The sequence below is a fragment of the Mustela lutreola genome, chromosome 9 (genome assembly GCF_030435805.1).
Source record: "Mustela lutreola isolate mMusLut2 chromosome 9, mMusLut2.pri, whole genome shotgun sequence".
Lineage (NCBI taxonomy): Eukaryota > Metazoa > Chordata > Mammalia > Carnivora > Mustelidae > Mustela > Mustela lutreola.
Genome location: NC_081298.1, coordinates 121855337 through 121871442, shown reverse-complemented (window position 1 = coordinate 121871442; position 16106 = coordinate 121855337). Strand labels below are relative to the sequence as shown.

The following is a 16106-nucleotide window of genomic DNA, read 5'->3' as shown; positions in this document are numbered from 1 at the left end:
CAACTCGTCTAGCCCCTCCTCTGGTTCATTTTCCTCCCGGCTGCCATTACCATACTTTTTATGAGCCTGTTAAGTCTTTAATGATGCTGGGTTGTGCAGCTGGCTTAAGGCTTAATCCCAGCAATAGGGCTTTATTGGATAAATGGTTAATAATCACTTGTCCACAGGGATTGGGGAGGTTTGTTGAGGCCCGTGACTCCCGAAAGCCCCATGTGGCCTGTGACATGGCCTGTGACGTGGTCTGTGGCTGAGCCAGCACTGCTCGGGGCTGGGGTGCAGGGAGATCGGGCACCACAGGAGCTGCGAAGGCCTGAGTTTGTAGGAGACATTCCTTCTCCCTCCTGAGAATACAGGACACTTGCCCATTGCTGGGGGCCTGTCTTGATCGTGGCCTTGTTCAGGCAATGCCCAGGCTCACTTGCAAATGTTGTCTCCCCCCACTCCCGACTTTGCTTTCCTTTCTTTTGACATTAACAGGCTGTGTGACCTTGAGCAAACCTCCTGTCCCCTCTGGCCATTGGTTTCCTCATCTACCAAATGGAGACATTGGAAGAGATGGCCTTGAAGGTGCCACGTGGCTCTCAATGTCTGTGTCCTGTGAGCCTCAGTGTCCCAGACAGACAGACAGAGGCTCCTCTCTCCCGCTCTTGGGTCTGTCACCGAGGGCTGTGGATGGCAAGGGACCAGCAGCCCATCGGATTAAGTATTTAAGCTGCTGGGCCAAGAATTGGGTCAGCTGCAGTCACAGGGCAGTGTGTATGCAGGGAATCCGCAGAGCCCCTCATGGCCCTTGATTTTATGGCCTGGTGCGGGGTTTCTCCCAGCGCTGGGCGGGACACACAGTAGGTGTTAAAAAAAAAAAAAACAAAAACAGTCTCGCTGACGGGACTCTGAAAAGACTTCCAGGGGTAGAACTGCCAAGGAGCCAAGAGCTGTTCACAGCTGAAAAATTCTGTTCATGGCTTCACTGTGACTGCGGCTATGCAAGCACATGTCCCTGATCAACCCTGATTTGGCCTTGACTTAAGAGTTGCAGCAAGATCAGGACCCATCTGTGTGAGGGGCGGGGTGTTAGCAGGCCATGTGCACGGGGCTCCGACGGACCTGGGTTTGAATCCATTCCTCTACCACTCATTTCCAGGCTGTATGGTTTGGGCCACCTCCTTCTTCAAACCCGAGAGTCTTTAAGAGAGTATTAGGAACAGGTGTTTTCAGCACGACTGTACTGGTTCACAACGATGTATGTAGAGCACCTGGAAACTGGCTCCTCCTAGTCACTGATGGTCACCCTGGGGAGTGGGGGGCGCCAGTGCTAAGGTACTTGTGGCCATGCTTTTGGCTGCCAGGGTCACGTGCTGGCTGCAGGCAGGTGCGGCGTACTATGGTTGACGTGATTTTAAGTTCTTTTATCTGCAAGTAAAAGACAAGAAAAGCTACGAACAGAGCCACCCCACAGATTTGGGGGCACTGCTCTGGAAACTTGCAGCTTCAGGATTAAAGTCTGCTGGGGGATGGTTTCCTGGGCCCCAGAAAGTGTGTGTTCCCTGGCTCCCGCTCAGTCCTCCCCGTGTGTGTGCAACAGAGGAACGGGATTTCTCTTTTCGGGGACTGTAGGTGATGGGGACTCGCTCTGCTTTTCTTTTAGATCTTCCCCGACCCGTCGGACTTTGACCGCTGCTGCAAGCTCAAGGACCGTCTGCCGTCCATCGTGGTGGAGCCCACGGAGGGCGAGGTGGAGAGCGGGGAGCTCCGGTGGCCCCCCGAGGAGTTCTTGGTCCAGGAGGATGAGCCGGACAACTGTGAAGAGACAGAGAAAGACAACAAGGAGCAATAGAGTCCCTGTCGACTCCCTCGGGGGCCACACCAGACGGCATCTGTCCCTGAACTGTGTTCTTTCCCATTGTGATGGAAGAAGGGAGTGAGCCACAGTCGTTCTGAAAATGTCAAATGATGGCTTCCGTTTTGCACCTGCAAATCACCGAGTTGGTTTTCTTTTCTTTTCTTTTCTTTTTTTGAAACGTGCTGGGCAGTGGAGCCCTCTGCGACCATTTGCAAGGCCTTCTGAGAAAGGAAGCCGCTTAGAGCAGGGGTGGGTGGGTGGGGGTGGGAGGTGGTGCGTCTTTGAGATGGGTATCTGAACCGGCGCAGGCTAGCAGCGCGGGATTCCAGGGGGCCCTGGGGGGCTGGGGAGGGGGGTAGGGAGTTGTGCATCGCCCGTAAGAAACATTCAGGTTAAGAGAACCCATGGGAGACAGGAGACGGAAGATAAAATACCCGTTTGAAAGGAAGCCTTGAGCAGAGGAGGGCCTCTGGGAAGTTGCCCGCCAGCGGCTGCTGGGGTATCCGAAAACAACGCGTTCCTCACTCTCTCCAGCTCTGCCCACCACCAGCCTTTGCTTTTATGTCAGCTATGTTGGTCTGTTCACGGGAGGCTGGGAAAGAAGAGCCGCAGAAACCGGTGTCTGCAAAGCCGGCCGGAGGCAAGCGTGGGAAAGGGGGACTCCCTGCTCCTCCTCCAGCCTCTGCTCCAGCTGTGGCAGGTTCTGGAGGTTTCTTAAGAGGCAGCACTCTTGAGCTTCTCTCTCCTGATTTATTCTTTCGCCCTCCCCCAGCCCTTTAGGAGGAACGGGAGCACTTCCCACTCTGGTCGGGACACCGAGGTGGACGCTGGACACGAAGACCCCTCCCCCCTGCTCCCCCAGGCTTGCTCTGTTCCGAGCAGAGGCACAGAGCCCTGGCTCTACCAGGCCGGCCCTCCTTCTCCTTAGCACCATCTCTGTAGCCCCTGGGCCGAGCAGTCAGGCGGAGGCGACTCCCAGCCTGCCCTGCGGTGGTGCCTACCCCCGCATGGGCTCCCGGTCCCTTTTTCTGGTGGGAGCTGAGGGGAGAGAAGTGGAGACTCTTTCTGTTTCTTGTTGGGAAGCTGAGCTTTAAGGGAGGTCCTAGATCTGGGAATTATCTGATGGGGGTAACAGGGCTCTCATGCAGCAGCCTGGGGACTGAGTGTGAAACTGAAGGGGTCATGAGATCCCCCTGGTTTCTCCTTGTGCTCTGGACGTAGGTAGATGGACAGCATGGTCAGGGAGCACTGAGCATTGGTCCGCATCCCTCTCCGCCCCTCACTTGTCCCCTGCAAGGGCACAGCTGCACGAGAAAGCTAGCCTTGGACTTATAGCTTCTTATAGTTAAGAACCATCTGGAGCAGCCGGTTGCAGGACACACTCTTGGAACCTTCTCTAGCTTTCAGCACGAGTGTGCAGCTGAGAGCTGAGCTCCAGAGCCTCCCGGAGGCTGAACTGGGCCCACGGAGGCACGCTGGCAGCTCTCCCGTGGGTCTGGGTTGACCCCAGTTTGGGACTTGTGTATAGAGCTGTATTTAATACCTCAAGGTTGGTGTGGTTGGGGGGATCTGGGGCAGGAGGAGGGTGTGTGATTGACATCGCGGCAGGATTTGGTTCTGGGAAGCTGACGCTCGCCCCTCCCCGCCCCCCTCCCACCCGTGTTGTTTGCTTGTGTTACACACACCGATGGCAATAACTTCTTCCAGCTCCTTGGGGCTGGGAGAGGCCTGCAGCCTGCTCCGCCTGGGTGTCTCTCCCTGCTCCCGCTGGTCCTGTTCTGGCTGCGCAGACTCCTCCCTCCTTGCTCATGCCCTCGCAGCAGCATTTCTTCTGCACCTGCCTCCCTTCGTGGATGGACTCTTGCCTTTTAAAATCCTGTGTTTCTGTGTCCCTTTCATCTGTCCTGGTCTTGCCGTGTGATGGGAACGTGCTTGTAAACTGCATAACAAATCTACTTCGTGTATATGTGTGTTTATGGGGGTGACTTGTTATTTTGTCGGTCGCTAGACACCTTCGTATGACCCTTTGGAGTCCGAGCAGGCGGGGGGCTGACAGCTCGAGTCCGGACCTGCAGCAGCGAGCCTGTGGGAGGGACCCAGCCACTCCTGGACAAGTGGCTGAGCTCCTGTCTGGCCTCTTTTTTTTTAAGTAACTTGTGTGTATTTCTAACTGATCATATAAAAAAAATAGTATTTCAGTAAAAATGCCTGTTGTAAGATGAACCTCCTGTAACTTCTATCTGTTCTTTTTTGAGGCTCAGGGAGAAACTAGCATTTTTTTTTTTTTTTCCAAACTACTTTTTGTCACTGTGACAGTTGTAAATAAAGTTTGAAAATGCTTTCCATTCTGGTCTAGTTCCCTTCTTTCTTCCACCTCTGCTGGAAGTGGCAGAGCACAGCCCTGAGATGCCTTGTTCATGGAGGCTGAGTCAGGAGAAGATCCAAGTGAGGTTCTGGATGTATCTTGCCTGTTGGCCCTTCCGGGGTGAGTCCATCCATGGGTTTTAGTTACTTGGCTGAATGAAAGCAGACTTCCCTTCTGTGCCAGCACTTTTCAACCCTAGATGTACATCAGAATCACCAGGAAAGCTTTTTAAGAAGTACAGCTATCTGGATTCTACCCCCAGAGACTTGGATTTCAATGGGCTAGGATATGGGCTGAGCACTAATTATTATTATTTTTTCTTTAGAATCATGGGAAGCTTTCAACACCCAGCCATAGTTTTAAGTCACCTTTCTTAGGGAAGACAAACACCCATGATATCTTAAAAGGTCATTCACCAAGACTCTTGGGGAGTAGTGGATGGGCTTGTATACAGCTAACAAGAGCTCTCGTAGCCACTCAGAACATTTACTGAGTGCCTATGATTTGTCAGGCATCATTCACAGATTGAGATAAACACCATTAACCGTGGTCCCAGCCCTCACTGTGTTGCTTTAGTGTAAATGACAAGGATGGTAAGGGCCACACAGGAAAAATAGAATGCCCTGAGAGTATCTGTTGGAAGGGCCAAGATGGACCTCTGAAGAAGGGGGTGAGGTGCACAGAGAGAGCGCTAATAGCAGAGAGGCTGGGGATGAGCTTAGCTAGTGGGGGTGGGGAAGGAGTGGCAGGAGGGCTGCTAATGCCTGGGTGAAGAGTTTGGATTTTATTCTAGGTGCAGGGCATAGAATGGTATCATTTACATTTTTTTTTTTTTTTTAATGCCATCTCTGTGGAGATGGGATTGGAGGGGACAAGATGGAAGGCCCAGAGTTCAAGAAGGAGGCCTCATGAAGGTGGGAGTAAAAGAGATGGTGCTTTGTGGAAAGGGTTTTCTAACATTTTCCAACCGAAGGCTGGATATTTTTGCCTTTACTTAGCCCATATCTGGGTTCATAACTAGTGAGTATAGATAATCAAGTGATCTGTGCTGAGGATATCTCCCAGGATTAATAGAATATGAGTCCATTTTAACATTAGCTTAAATAAAACTATCAGATTTACAGATCTGCTGCCCTAAGAATAACTTGCAGCCTTGTGTCATTCTCATCCTGGATTGTCCCTCTATTTCCTTCCAACAGCTTGAGGATGGAGTTTATTAGAACACAGCCTTCTTAGAGATAGCCCCTCATAAAATGGTCTTTATTCACAGATAACATCATCTATATAGGAAAATAAATCCACCAAAACCCCACCAAAAATCCACCAAAAAACCCTCCCCAAAACAAACAAAAAAACCCAAAAAACCTACCAGAACTGACAAAATGAGTTCAGCATGGTTGTAGGATCCAAGATCAATGTACAAAACTCAGCTATCTTCTATATACTAGCAATGGACAGTTAAAAATTGAAATTTAAATTATCACTTACATGAGCATAAAAAATATGAGGTATAGGGATAAATCTGACAAAAGATGTGCATAATCTGTTCAGTGAAAACTACAAAACACTGTTGAGAAAAATTAAACTTACATAAACAGGTATACCATGTTCATGAATCTGAAGATTAGCTGTTGTTAAGATGGCAGTTGTCTCCAAATTGATCTATAAATTCAAGTCAAAATCCAGCTAGCTTTTTTTTTTTTTTTTTTTTTTTTGGCAGAAATTGAGAATCTGATTCCGAAATTCATATGGAAACACAAAAGACTTAGAATAGCCAAAACAACAACTTTGAAAAAGAACAAAGTTAGAGGACCCAAATCTCATTGTCAAACCTATTATGAAGCTACGGTAATCAAAACAGTTTGGTACTTGCATCAAGACAGACAAATTGATCTGTGGAACAGACCAGACAGTCCAGAAATAGACACAAATATAGTGCATTGATTTTGACAAAAAGTGCCAAGGCAACTCAGTGGAGAAAGAAGTCTTTTCTACATGTGGTGCTAAAACAGTTGTGTATCATATGCAAATATCTCCTGGGGATAGAAACAAAGTCTTCACTTCTGTTTCCCATTGTCTCCATGTGAGTTTCTAAATAGAATAATTACTCATTTAGAGAAAAAAAAAATTTCCTCCCCTATGGCCAATTGCTTCAATGCAGTCCCTGCTTTATCCCAGTTCACTTCTTCTCTCTGTAAAGGAAGAGGAACCTTGATGTGTTATTCAGGCTGACTTGCATTCAAGGTTTACTCAGTCCCTCCACATGTAATCTGGACCAATTTCTTTTTTTTTTTTTTTTTAAAGATTTTATTTATTTATTTGACAGACAGAGATCACAAGCAGGCAGAGAGGCAGGCAGAGAGAGAGGGGAGGAAGCAGGCTCCCTGCGGAGCAGAGAGCCCGATGCGGGGCTCGATCCCAGGACCCTGGGATCACGACCTGAGCCGAAGGCAGAGGCTTTAACCCACTGAGCCACCCAGGCGCCCCTGGACCAATTTCTTAACATCTAGCAACCACAGCATTCTTTTCCTAGTACTAGGAAATTTTGAGCACTCAGTAGGTGCTCCATAAGTCAAGATTTTTTTTCTCTTCCCTTTAAAGATCTGGCAGTTAAGAAACTAGTCCCTGCCTTCTGTCCCCTGCTATTTGCTCAGGATCATTTGTACACATACAGTCAAGGAAAACCTCAAGGTGAAGACCCCTCCTTTCCTGCAAATGCAATTCCATGTTCATCACCATGAGGGAGAGAAAGCAGGAAAAAGAAGAGAATGTTAATGTCTTGTCTTCTTTCCACCAAAATATTGGAGAGGGAAGAGGGAGACACCGCCCACCAAGATGGGCCTGTTTTCTAGCTCCTTTTTAAAGAGGTGATTCTTGGTCAGAGACCTATTTGAAGTGATGGTTGAGCTTTATGTACACTGGGGAGAGATTCCAGGTGGGGGTGATAGTGAGTGCAAAGGTCCTGTGGTAGAAATTAAATTGATTTTTTGAGGGATGTCTGTGAAGCTAGCATGGCTGGAATAGAGGGAAAGAGAAGTAGCTGAGGTCAGATACCACAGAGCAGAGTGGAGAATCACTATTGCCCATTGTGAGAAGCCCACTGGGGAAGGAAGCAGACTTATAGGACATCCTAGCTCCTGGAAATCTACCGGTCAGCCCATCCAAAGTTGTCTGATCAGTGGCAAATTACAGTTATTATTAATTGACCTGAGGCATTGTCACATCCTGTAGGGGTTTCTAGATCATCAAGTGAGGATTAAGCTAAGTAGAATTTTATTTGTACATCTATCCTTCAGTTACTAAAATGTGATTATGGCTTCAGAGAATGGGCTTGGAGATTGGATTCCTGAATCTGTAGCTCAGCCCTGCCTCTTACTAGCTGTGTGACCTTGGGCAATTTGGTTTTCCTCTCCGGGCCTCACTTTCCTCCTCTATGAAATCAATTCCTACTTCACAGAGCTGTGGTGAGATTTAAACACATCTTTATAAGTAACATGCCTAGAACTCTACCAGGTACATAGGAAGCACTCAAAATGTTAACCATTGTGGTAGGCAGAATAAAGATGCCCACATCCTAATCTCAGGAACCTGCGAATGTGCTGTGTTTCATGGTAAAAGTGGTAATTAAGGTTGCAGGTGGAATTAAGGCTGCTAATCAGCTGACTGGCTTGGATTATCCAATTGAGCCCAATCGAATTGCAACGGTCCTTACCACAAAACAGGGAAGCAGAAGCGTGAGTGTCCCAGTCAGAGAGAGGTTCCTCCGTGAAATGCTGCTGGCTTTGAGGATGGAGGAAAGTCAACTAACCACGAAATGTGGGTGCCCCTGGAAAATGGGAAAGACCAGGAAAAGATTCTCCCTGAAGCTTCCAGAAAGCACATAGCCCTGCCAGCACCTTGATATTAGCTGAGCAACACCCATTCCAGACTTCTGACTTCTAACGCGAGAAAATACTAAGTTTGTGGTAAGTCATAAAATTAGTAGTAATTTGTGACAGCCACCGTGGGAAATGAATACAGCCATTATTATTATAAATATGGCGAGGATGAGGATACAGACTCCTGTGTGGCCTCAGAGAGCAGGGCGGCCACGAACGGGAGAAGGTTCCAGTCAGACTCTACTCCGGGGGGTCCCCAGGCTGAGGAATCCGTCAGACGGGGAGGGGGGCAACCATTGCACTGGACTGGATAAATTTGAAGCTGTAAAGCCCTTATTCTAGAATTTTGAAAATTAGTGATTAGTGTAGGATATATTTGTCAGTATAGTCTAGGAATCAGAATATTTATCAAAATACTCCTTTCTCTCTTCTGTCTGCATAGACAGTCATGCTTTGAAATGCAATCCATTTGCAATACTTTCTTTGCTATTTCCAATTAGAAAAAACACGAATTCCCTCTTCCGTTTACACCGCTCATAGCTGGGCTATAGGCTGCCTTTATTCTAATTCTCAATAGTTTTGCAAAGTGTTTTTTGTTTTTTGTATTTGTGTGTTTTTTTTTTCCCCCCTGCACAAATTCCATTTAGCAGTGATGGAAATAACACAAGATAGTGGCGTTTGGGACCCCATTTCAAACCCCATCACAGAGGCAAATAATTATTTGCATTTTTGTTTCCTTCCAGTCATTGTCCCTCTTACCAGACTGTCTTCAGTGAATAGAATTTTTCCCATGAAGTGGGCATTTTTTAATGTTATTTACAGATGAGGAAGCTGAGGTCAGAAGGCTTCAAGATATACTGACTGTGGAACCAGAAAGAGCAGGGTGGGAAGCACCAGTGCACAGTAAGTGTGTTAAGGGCTGGTTTTCCAAGGGCGGAGACGGGGGGAAGCCCTGATTTGCAGCATTTGCTGTCTTCCATGCTGTAAATGTCCCCCCCCCCCCCGGGGGCTGATTCATGGGCAAGCCACTCAGGCTTGGGGAGTCTCAACTTCCTTTTCTGCAAAACGAACAGAACTCCAAACCAGGGCAGTGCCTGGTTCAGAGGACCTCCAGAACCCCCAGCGCCCTTCATTCAGAAAAGAGAACCAGCTCCAGAAAGAGGTATCTTGTACCATATTTTTCAAACTGAATCATGAATCCTTACTGGGTTGTGAAATTGACTTAGTTGGGTTGCAACCAGAATCTTCAAACAGGAAAAACTAGAATAGAACAGAGGGGTAAAAAAAAAAAAAAAAAAAAAATCAGAGTTGTTTTTTCCCAGACACGGGAAGATGGTTCTTCCTTGGAACCTTTCATTCCTACGGAGGTATGATGTGTGTCCCCGGTTAGGAAAAACAAAGACCTTTTTCTTGCTGCCAGTCACAGTCTAAACAGTGGGAGAGCCACTGGCTTGGTGTAGCTAGCTTGCTAGAAAGCAGTGCTTTTATCTCCTAGAGCCTTGGTGTGTGAGAGAGGCACCTAAAAGAACTAGCTTTGCCCCCATTCTCTGCACAGGGAGAGAGGCTGGGGTACTCTTGTGGTGGGGAGGAGGGGGCACGAGCCAGGGAAGGCCCTTGGCTGCCTCCGAGGCCAGGGCCAGGCTCCAGAAGCCCTTGGGGGTGGCCTGCCTGTGAGCCCTGGTGGAGGGAGGGAACCTTGCGAGAGGAAGCGACGCAGGAAACCGTCCCTGCGAGCTCACGGCTGCTGGAACCCACCGCAGCAGCTACTCAACGACCAACAATAGCACCATTAGATAAAAATAACCCGTGGGGTCTGCAGCCCTGATGTGCAGCGCAGGGCATGCTGTCTAGAGGGTGGAGATGTCACCAGGCTACGGCTGGGGTCACGCTGCTTGGCGCCGTGCTAGGCCTTGATTTCCTGATTGCTAATTAGAAGGCAGTTCTCCAGCTGGAGGTCACTTGGGCTGGGCCAGCAAACCCCTCCCTCCCCCAGGGTCTCTGGTCTCCTGTACTCGTGCACAGGGTGAGATATATAAAAAATAATCACCTCCTGCTAAGATGTGGAGGCCTGACTGTACCACCTCTCCCAGGGGGAGTCTCTCTTAGGGGGGCTTCCCTGAAGCTGGTCTTCCACGGGGTCTCTTCAGGGAGGCCTCAGGGATGAGGTTGCCAAGCGGCCCTCAAAGCCTCTCCCTTGGCCAGCTGGTGGGCTGACCCCAAGGCTCCTCCCCCTGGTCCCCAAAGAACTCTCTCCAGGCTGCAGAGCCCTGGCTCCCCGGCTGCCCTGGGCCTGCACTCTGCCAGCCGTCTATCCTCCCACACACGGCAATGGAGGAAGGAGGCCAGGGTCACGCCAAATGTTATTTTTATTAGCATGAAGCCTGTTATTGAGAACCGGCAGCCAGCTCTGAGATACAGAGACTGGGCTCCCCTGTTTGCTTCTGGCCTCAAGGTTTGCCGGCTAATAATCCGGTTTGAGCCTGCTTCTCAGCCTCCTGTGCCCATCCCAGAAGCACCCATGTCCCTCAAGGGCTCAGAGCACTCCCAGGGCCCTGCACTCTACAGTTTGCCCCCGCCTTTCCTACACTTACACAGTGCTTTTCCGCCTGCAGTACATGGGTAGAATTCACGCGTATGGGTGAACTTGGATGGGTCAGAAATTACCCCTCTATTTTCATGAACTACTAAGTGAAACTCAGCATTCCCTCCTGGTGGGAGTGGGGGCCGCCCGCCACAGCAAACTCAGTGGCACCTGGGACGGCCACCAGCGGATATCGCAGGCAGTCCCCCTTCCGTGGTGCGGTTGCTGCGGGGTCACGAACGGCCATTCATCGTCCTGAGCACTCTGGCACCCTTCACGCTGCTGGGTTCCAGTAGGTAAAGCATTCGTGGAGGAGGACGTTTGTGATTTGATAGCAAATGCCCATACAAAAATCTTTTGCCAGCAGTCTCTCCGCGTCATAGATGTTCTGTGTGACCCTCCCCATCTGATCCTGTGCATGGAAAGCATTCTTCTGAGGCGTCTTCAGGCTGCCGGGAGGCTCTGTGGCACAAAAAGATCAAGAAACCCGCGCCCACCCCCCAGCACTGGTGCAGGGGCACGGAGCAAAGCTAAAATAGTGTGCAAAGGCAAGGAAGCCTCGCTCATACCCCCAGGGGCTCAGAGCCAAGAAAATACCAATAAGCAAATCAACAACTGTGCACTAACCTGATGGGCGCTGTGAAGGTGGAGACTGGACAGAAGGCTGTTGGAGAAACAGGAGGGTCTCAAAGGTGGTGGCTATTACTTCCTGGGTCCACTCCATTCCTCCCCACCCCTGCCCAGCGCCAGGCCTTGGGAGCAGAAAGCTGAGCTGTCCCACTGCCTTGGCCTGAGACGTTTCCCAGAATACAGAACCTTTGGTGCCCAAAGCAAGAGTCCTGGGCAAACTGGTTACCCTACTTGGAAGCCAAACCCCACCCTTTCCTCCTAGGACTAATTCAACTGCCTGGAATTCGGGTCGACTTTTTCCCGTAAACACCTTCTCTGACCACCTTAATCTGCGTGTGTCTATCTGGGTTTCCGGCTCTCCTTCTCTCCCCCTCCACCCCATTTTTCCTTTAGCACCCTCCGTGCTCCCCCAGCTCCTGCTGAACGTCTCATTCCCCTGGGGCCTGCTGCGAGCACCACTGGCTCTTTGTTTTTAATTGGGGTATAATTTACATAAAGTGCTCAATTCCCAGGTGAATAGCTCAGTGAGGTATACACCCACAAAACCAGCCGCCAGGTCTAGATCTAGAGTGCTAGCACGCCCCAGAAGGCTTCTGAGTGTCCCTTTGCTGTGCCTTACTCTAAAGGGTAACTGTTGTTCTGACCACTGCCACTTTCAAGGGAATCTTGCACTCTGTACACATTAGGGACACACCTGCCCTATTGAAACTGCTCAGGGGACCAGTGCTGGGAGAGCCCCCCTTTCGGAAGGACCACAAAGCAAGGTGGGGCGGTAGAGAGCCTGTAGGGAAAATATCAGGCCTTATGGCTAGAGGGAATAAGTAACCTTGTTTTCCAGGAAGGACACCAGGAATCAAAGAGGGATGGTTCACTTAGCCCTTCACCTGATGGGCAGTGACTGGGATCAGGATCACAGCCCGTGGAGGGGAGGCAGAACGAGGGTAAGGACCAAGGATCTGAGAGTAACTTTCTTCCTGTAAGCCCGATGGCCGCCTTTGGGAAAAAGCCAGGACTGGCTCCCACTGGCTGAGCCTGCCTCCTCTGTTTCTTCTGTTTCTCCCCCTGCCCAGACACCCGTCCCACCTGACTGCCTCCGTGCTCGCTGCATGTTAGAATCTCCAGGGGAGCTTAAAAAAACCCCACAAAACCCTTTGGATGCCCAGGCCTCACCCCAGACCCATGAACTCAGTGTCGCTGGGAATGAACACCCAGGTGCCAGTATTTTTAGAAATTCCTCAGGCAATGCTAATATTCTCAGGCAGGTTTGTGAGGAAGAAGCTCTTCTCAGACTTTACAGTGTGTATGAACTTTCTGGAGCTCTTGTTAAAATGCAGATTCTAATTCAAGAGGGCTGGAGTGCCCTAAGCCTCTGCATTTCTTCTTCTTCTTCTTCTTCTTCTTTTTAAGATTTTATTTATTATTTATTTGACAGACAGAGATCACAAGTAGGCAAAGAGGCAAGCAGAGAGAGAGGAAGGGAAGCAGGCTCACTGCCGAGCAGAGAGCCTGATGTGGGGCTCAATCCCAGCATCCTGAGATCATGACCCGAGCTGAAGGCAGAGGCTTTAACCCACTGAGCCACCCAGGTGCCCCAGCCTCTTCATTTCTAACAAGCTGCTGAGTAGGACCAGGGCTACCAGTCCAGAAAAAAGGCCTTGAGTAGCAAAGACAGAGAGGGCCATTCTGCATCTTAGCTCTTCTGCATATAAATCTATTTTGTAGCAATGCGTTTTTCAGTTTGTCTTTTAAATAGAAGACTTACTCCCCTATCCCCCTGCCATATAACTATGTTTACCTACCTTTACCAGAAAAGGCTGCAATGATTTCTCACGTGCCAAACATCTTCCTTAAGAACTTTGGGGATACACAGGTGAAAAATATGAAAACACCCAGTAGAGACAGAGCAGAGATGAATATCTAGTACGCATCCAGTTGGGGCTTCGGAAGCAGATGGGAAAAAAATGAACAAAGAAATGGATGAGAATTTGTCATAAGAGATTAGCTACAACATCCCATGGATTTGAGAAGGCCACAGAAATGCCCCCTTCAAAAGATGGAGATACACAGCTAAATGCAACAAATTAACATCTAGAACAACTGAGACAAGAAGGAAATCCTAAAAGCAGCCAGAAAGAAAAAGATGATTAACTTCAGGGAATTTAATATTCAAGTGGCTCCAAACTCCCTCCCCGTACTCAAAACAAAACCAACTCCGAAGAGGGGTAGCCCCCACCTTAAGGAGAGAGTAGCTCCGAGTCCCGTACTCTTAGTGGCTGTTTTAATTCTGAGACACCAAGGCTCTTTGGGGTAAGGCATCCATCCCTCTCTCACCACTTCCTTTTAAAATTGTGACTTCTAAACTTTTGGGTCTGAAGAAAACTGATCTTAGGGGTTGCAAACCTCACCCAGTGTCTAGTACAAACTGAACCAGAGAAAGGTCCATTTTGAAAATCTCACTTCCTATCTCTTGTTCACATCTGAGTCCTCAGATTCTGCCCTGCCCAGTCAGACACCAGAACTTCCTTCCCAAACACCCCTTTGCTCTCTCACCTCTGTCACTACTCCACCCTGGCCCGACCCCACCGCCATGGCCCCGCACTATGGGGGGGCTTCTCCCCAAATGTGAGAGGTGCAGCCCGGCTAGAATGTCCTTAAGCAGTGCACAAAAGAGCCACCCAGTCCTGCCCTGTTTTTCTGTCCTTTACCCAATACTACTAGCTAGGTTTAGGCTCTGGAGTCCTGGGTGGCAGGTTGTGGGGAGGTCCCCCAACAGTCCTGCCACCAAAGAGAGTCTCCCCACAGAGGTGAGGGCTATGCTATAGCGCAATGCCGATCGAAGGGTCTGTCCTCCTGTCCCCTTGCCTGGAGGAAGGCAGATTTTACAGCGAACAGCAATGATACCCAGCAGGACCCACGGCCCCAGCTCCTCTTGTCCACTGTCCTTCCCTGGCGTGTCTGTTAGTGAGGAACGAGCTGATGCGCAGAGCAGTTCTCTTCGGGAGCTTGGATCTCTATGGCTGGTGAGCCTGTGAAATCCGTGGAAAGCTCAACTCCGTGGCCCCAGTGGGGTCCTGCACGGACAGCTCTCTGATGGGAGGCACCCCTGTGTGGCGGCGACAGATGGAATTTCAAAGTCACACCGGGTTCAATACTCCTATCCTCCCACCACACCATAGCTGACCATGGGACTGAAGTCGAGCTTCGGTTTTCTCCTTGGTGAACTGGAAGAAGGCCATAACGAACCAGAGCAATTGCCCTAAAGATGGGGTATGTGCCGTCGCTGACACTAAGTACACGTTCAGGCTCAAACAGTCCTTACTGTTATGAGGGCGACATGAAATGTTACCCATGGAAAGAAGGGCGCAGTTACCTCGGCTCCTGGCCCCGAGACGGTGCTCACCCCATATGATGGGTCTTTCCCGTTCTCGATGAGCATTTCTCTGAGGTGTAATGAGCCATTTCTCTGCTCTTCCTTCATGCCAGGGAACGGAGGAGTTGGGGGTGGGACGGGCCGTGGTCGGCCTGACCTCACAGGCTTCCCACCCCTCCGTGGGACCCCCCTTCCTGGACAACCTCCTGGGACCATTTGCACCTGTTCCTTTGATGCGATTTCTAGGACCAAGAAGCCTCTACCCTTGGCCTTGGGGAGTTTATCTTAGGTGTTGGGGGTGGGAGAGAGAAAAACGTTGGCATCTGGAGTTGTTCCCGATGGCCCTAACTTGCAAGCTGACACGGACAATCACCATTTATCAACTCATCGGAAAAAATGACTACAATTACATTTTACACATCAACAAAAAGGAAAAAGAAAAGCCCCATTGGAATGTCTGAGTCACTCTTCAGAGCCTTTAAATCACCCATGCGTTATGACCCTTCTTCTTGCTGTCTTCTGTGCAGGGAAGCACGGGGCCAGGCCAGCTGGCCTGAAGTCCCTGCAGATTGTCTAGGGCTCTGTGTGGGGCTTAAAACAGACTGGGATCAGTCAGGCTTGTGGGGGTCATTCTTCTATGGGCTCAGTGCTCTGGGCTCACTGGTGACTTGGGCGTCTCATTGAAGCTGAAAGGAAGGAGGAGGGACCACAGCCCACAGGTTGATGTGCTGTCACCTGGTGCCAGGCTTCATGTCCAGATGTAAAGCTTGCATGTTTAGAAAAGCAAATGCTTCACTTGAGAAGGTAGGAGGATTGTACAGTGTCCCTTCCCAAAGTTTCGTCTCTCTCCTGCCAGAGGCGTGCAGCCCAACACACAGTTGGAAGCCATCTGTATGTTTGCTGGAAACTGAGTGTAGGTCAAATACTGGTCCTTAGATTCACAGGAACAGTGGTTTTAAAAGCATTTTGGGGGGCTCATGCACTTCTTTGGAAATCTGATGGGACCTCTAAGCTTTTCCCCCACAAACATCAGCATACTGCTTGCCAATTCTAGGGAATTCACAGGCTTCCCTAAGAGGCAGGGTGTCCTGGGAACCAAAATTGTACAGGATAGGATAGACTTAGGTTTTTGTGGGTTTTTTTTTGTTTGTTTTAAGATTTTATTTATTTATGTGGGAGGGAGAGAGAGAGAGAACACAAGCAGGGGAAATAGGAGAGGGAGAGGGAGAGGGAGAAGCCGGCTTCCCACTGAGCAGGGAGCCCCATGCAGGGCTTGATCCCAGGACCCTGGGATCATGACCTGAGCTGAATAAAGGCAGATGCTAAACCAACTGAGCCACCCAGCTGCCCCTGGATAGACTTGTTATCTGAAGAAACTGTGTGGGGAATCTCTTTGCAAAGTGTCCTTCTGTATTGAGCTCCCTCATCCCACCTCACCCCCT

The 16106-nt window shown here is 49.7% G+C and overlaps 1 protein-coding gene and 2 long non-coding RNA genes across 7 annotated transcripts in view; 2 read left to right on the top strand and 1 right to left on the bottom strand.

Moving 5' to 3' along the window:
* Positions 1-3537, top strand: part of LBH (LBH regulator of WNT signaling pathway) — a 31430-nt gene extending 27893 nt beyond the window's left edge. For both annotated transcript variants that reach the window (XM_059188704.1, XM_059188703.1), the window contains one exon: positions 1646-3537. In XM_059188704.1, the coding sequence (XP_059044687.1) occupies positions 1646-1834 (189 nt within the window). In that variant the 3' untranslated portion in view covers positions 1835-3537. The remainder of the gene's footprint in view (positions 1-1645) is intronic.
* Positions 3538-6310: 2773 nt separating this feature from the next.
* LOC131840575 (uncharacterized) lies at positions 6311-11544 on the bottom strand. Its single transcript, XR_009357404.1, has 4 exons — positions 11292-11544; positions 9289-9343; positions 7918-8031; positions 6311-6397 (listed from the first exon to the last, which is right to left on the bottom strand). It is a non-coding gene; the product is annotated as an uncharacterized LOC131840575 (long non-coding RNA).
* LOC131840574 (uncharacterized) overlaps positions 6392-16106 on the top strand; it is a 63470-nt gene continuing 53755 nt past the window's right edge. For all 4 annotated transcript variants that reach the window (XR_009357400.1, XR_009357402.1, XR_009357401.1 and 1 more), the window contains exon 1: positions 6392-9245. This is a non-coding gene — a long non-coding RNA (uncharacterized LOC131840574). The remainder of the gene's footprint in view (positions 9246-16106) is intronic.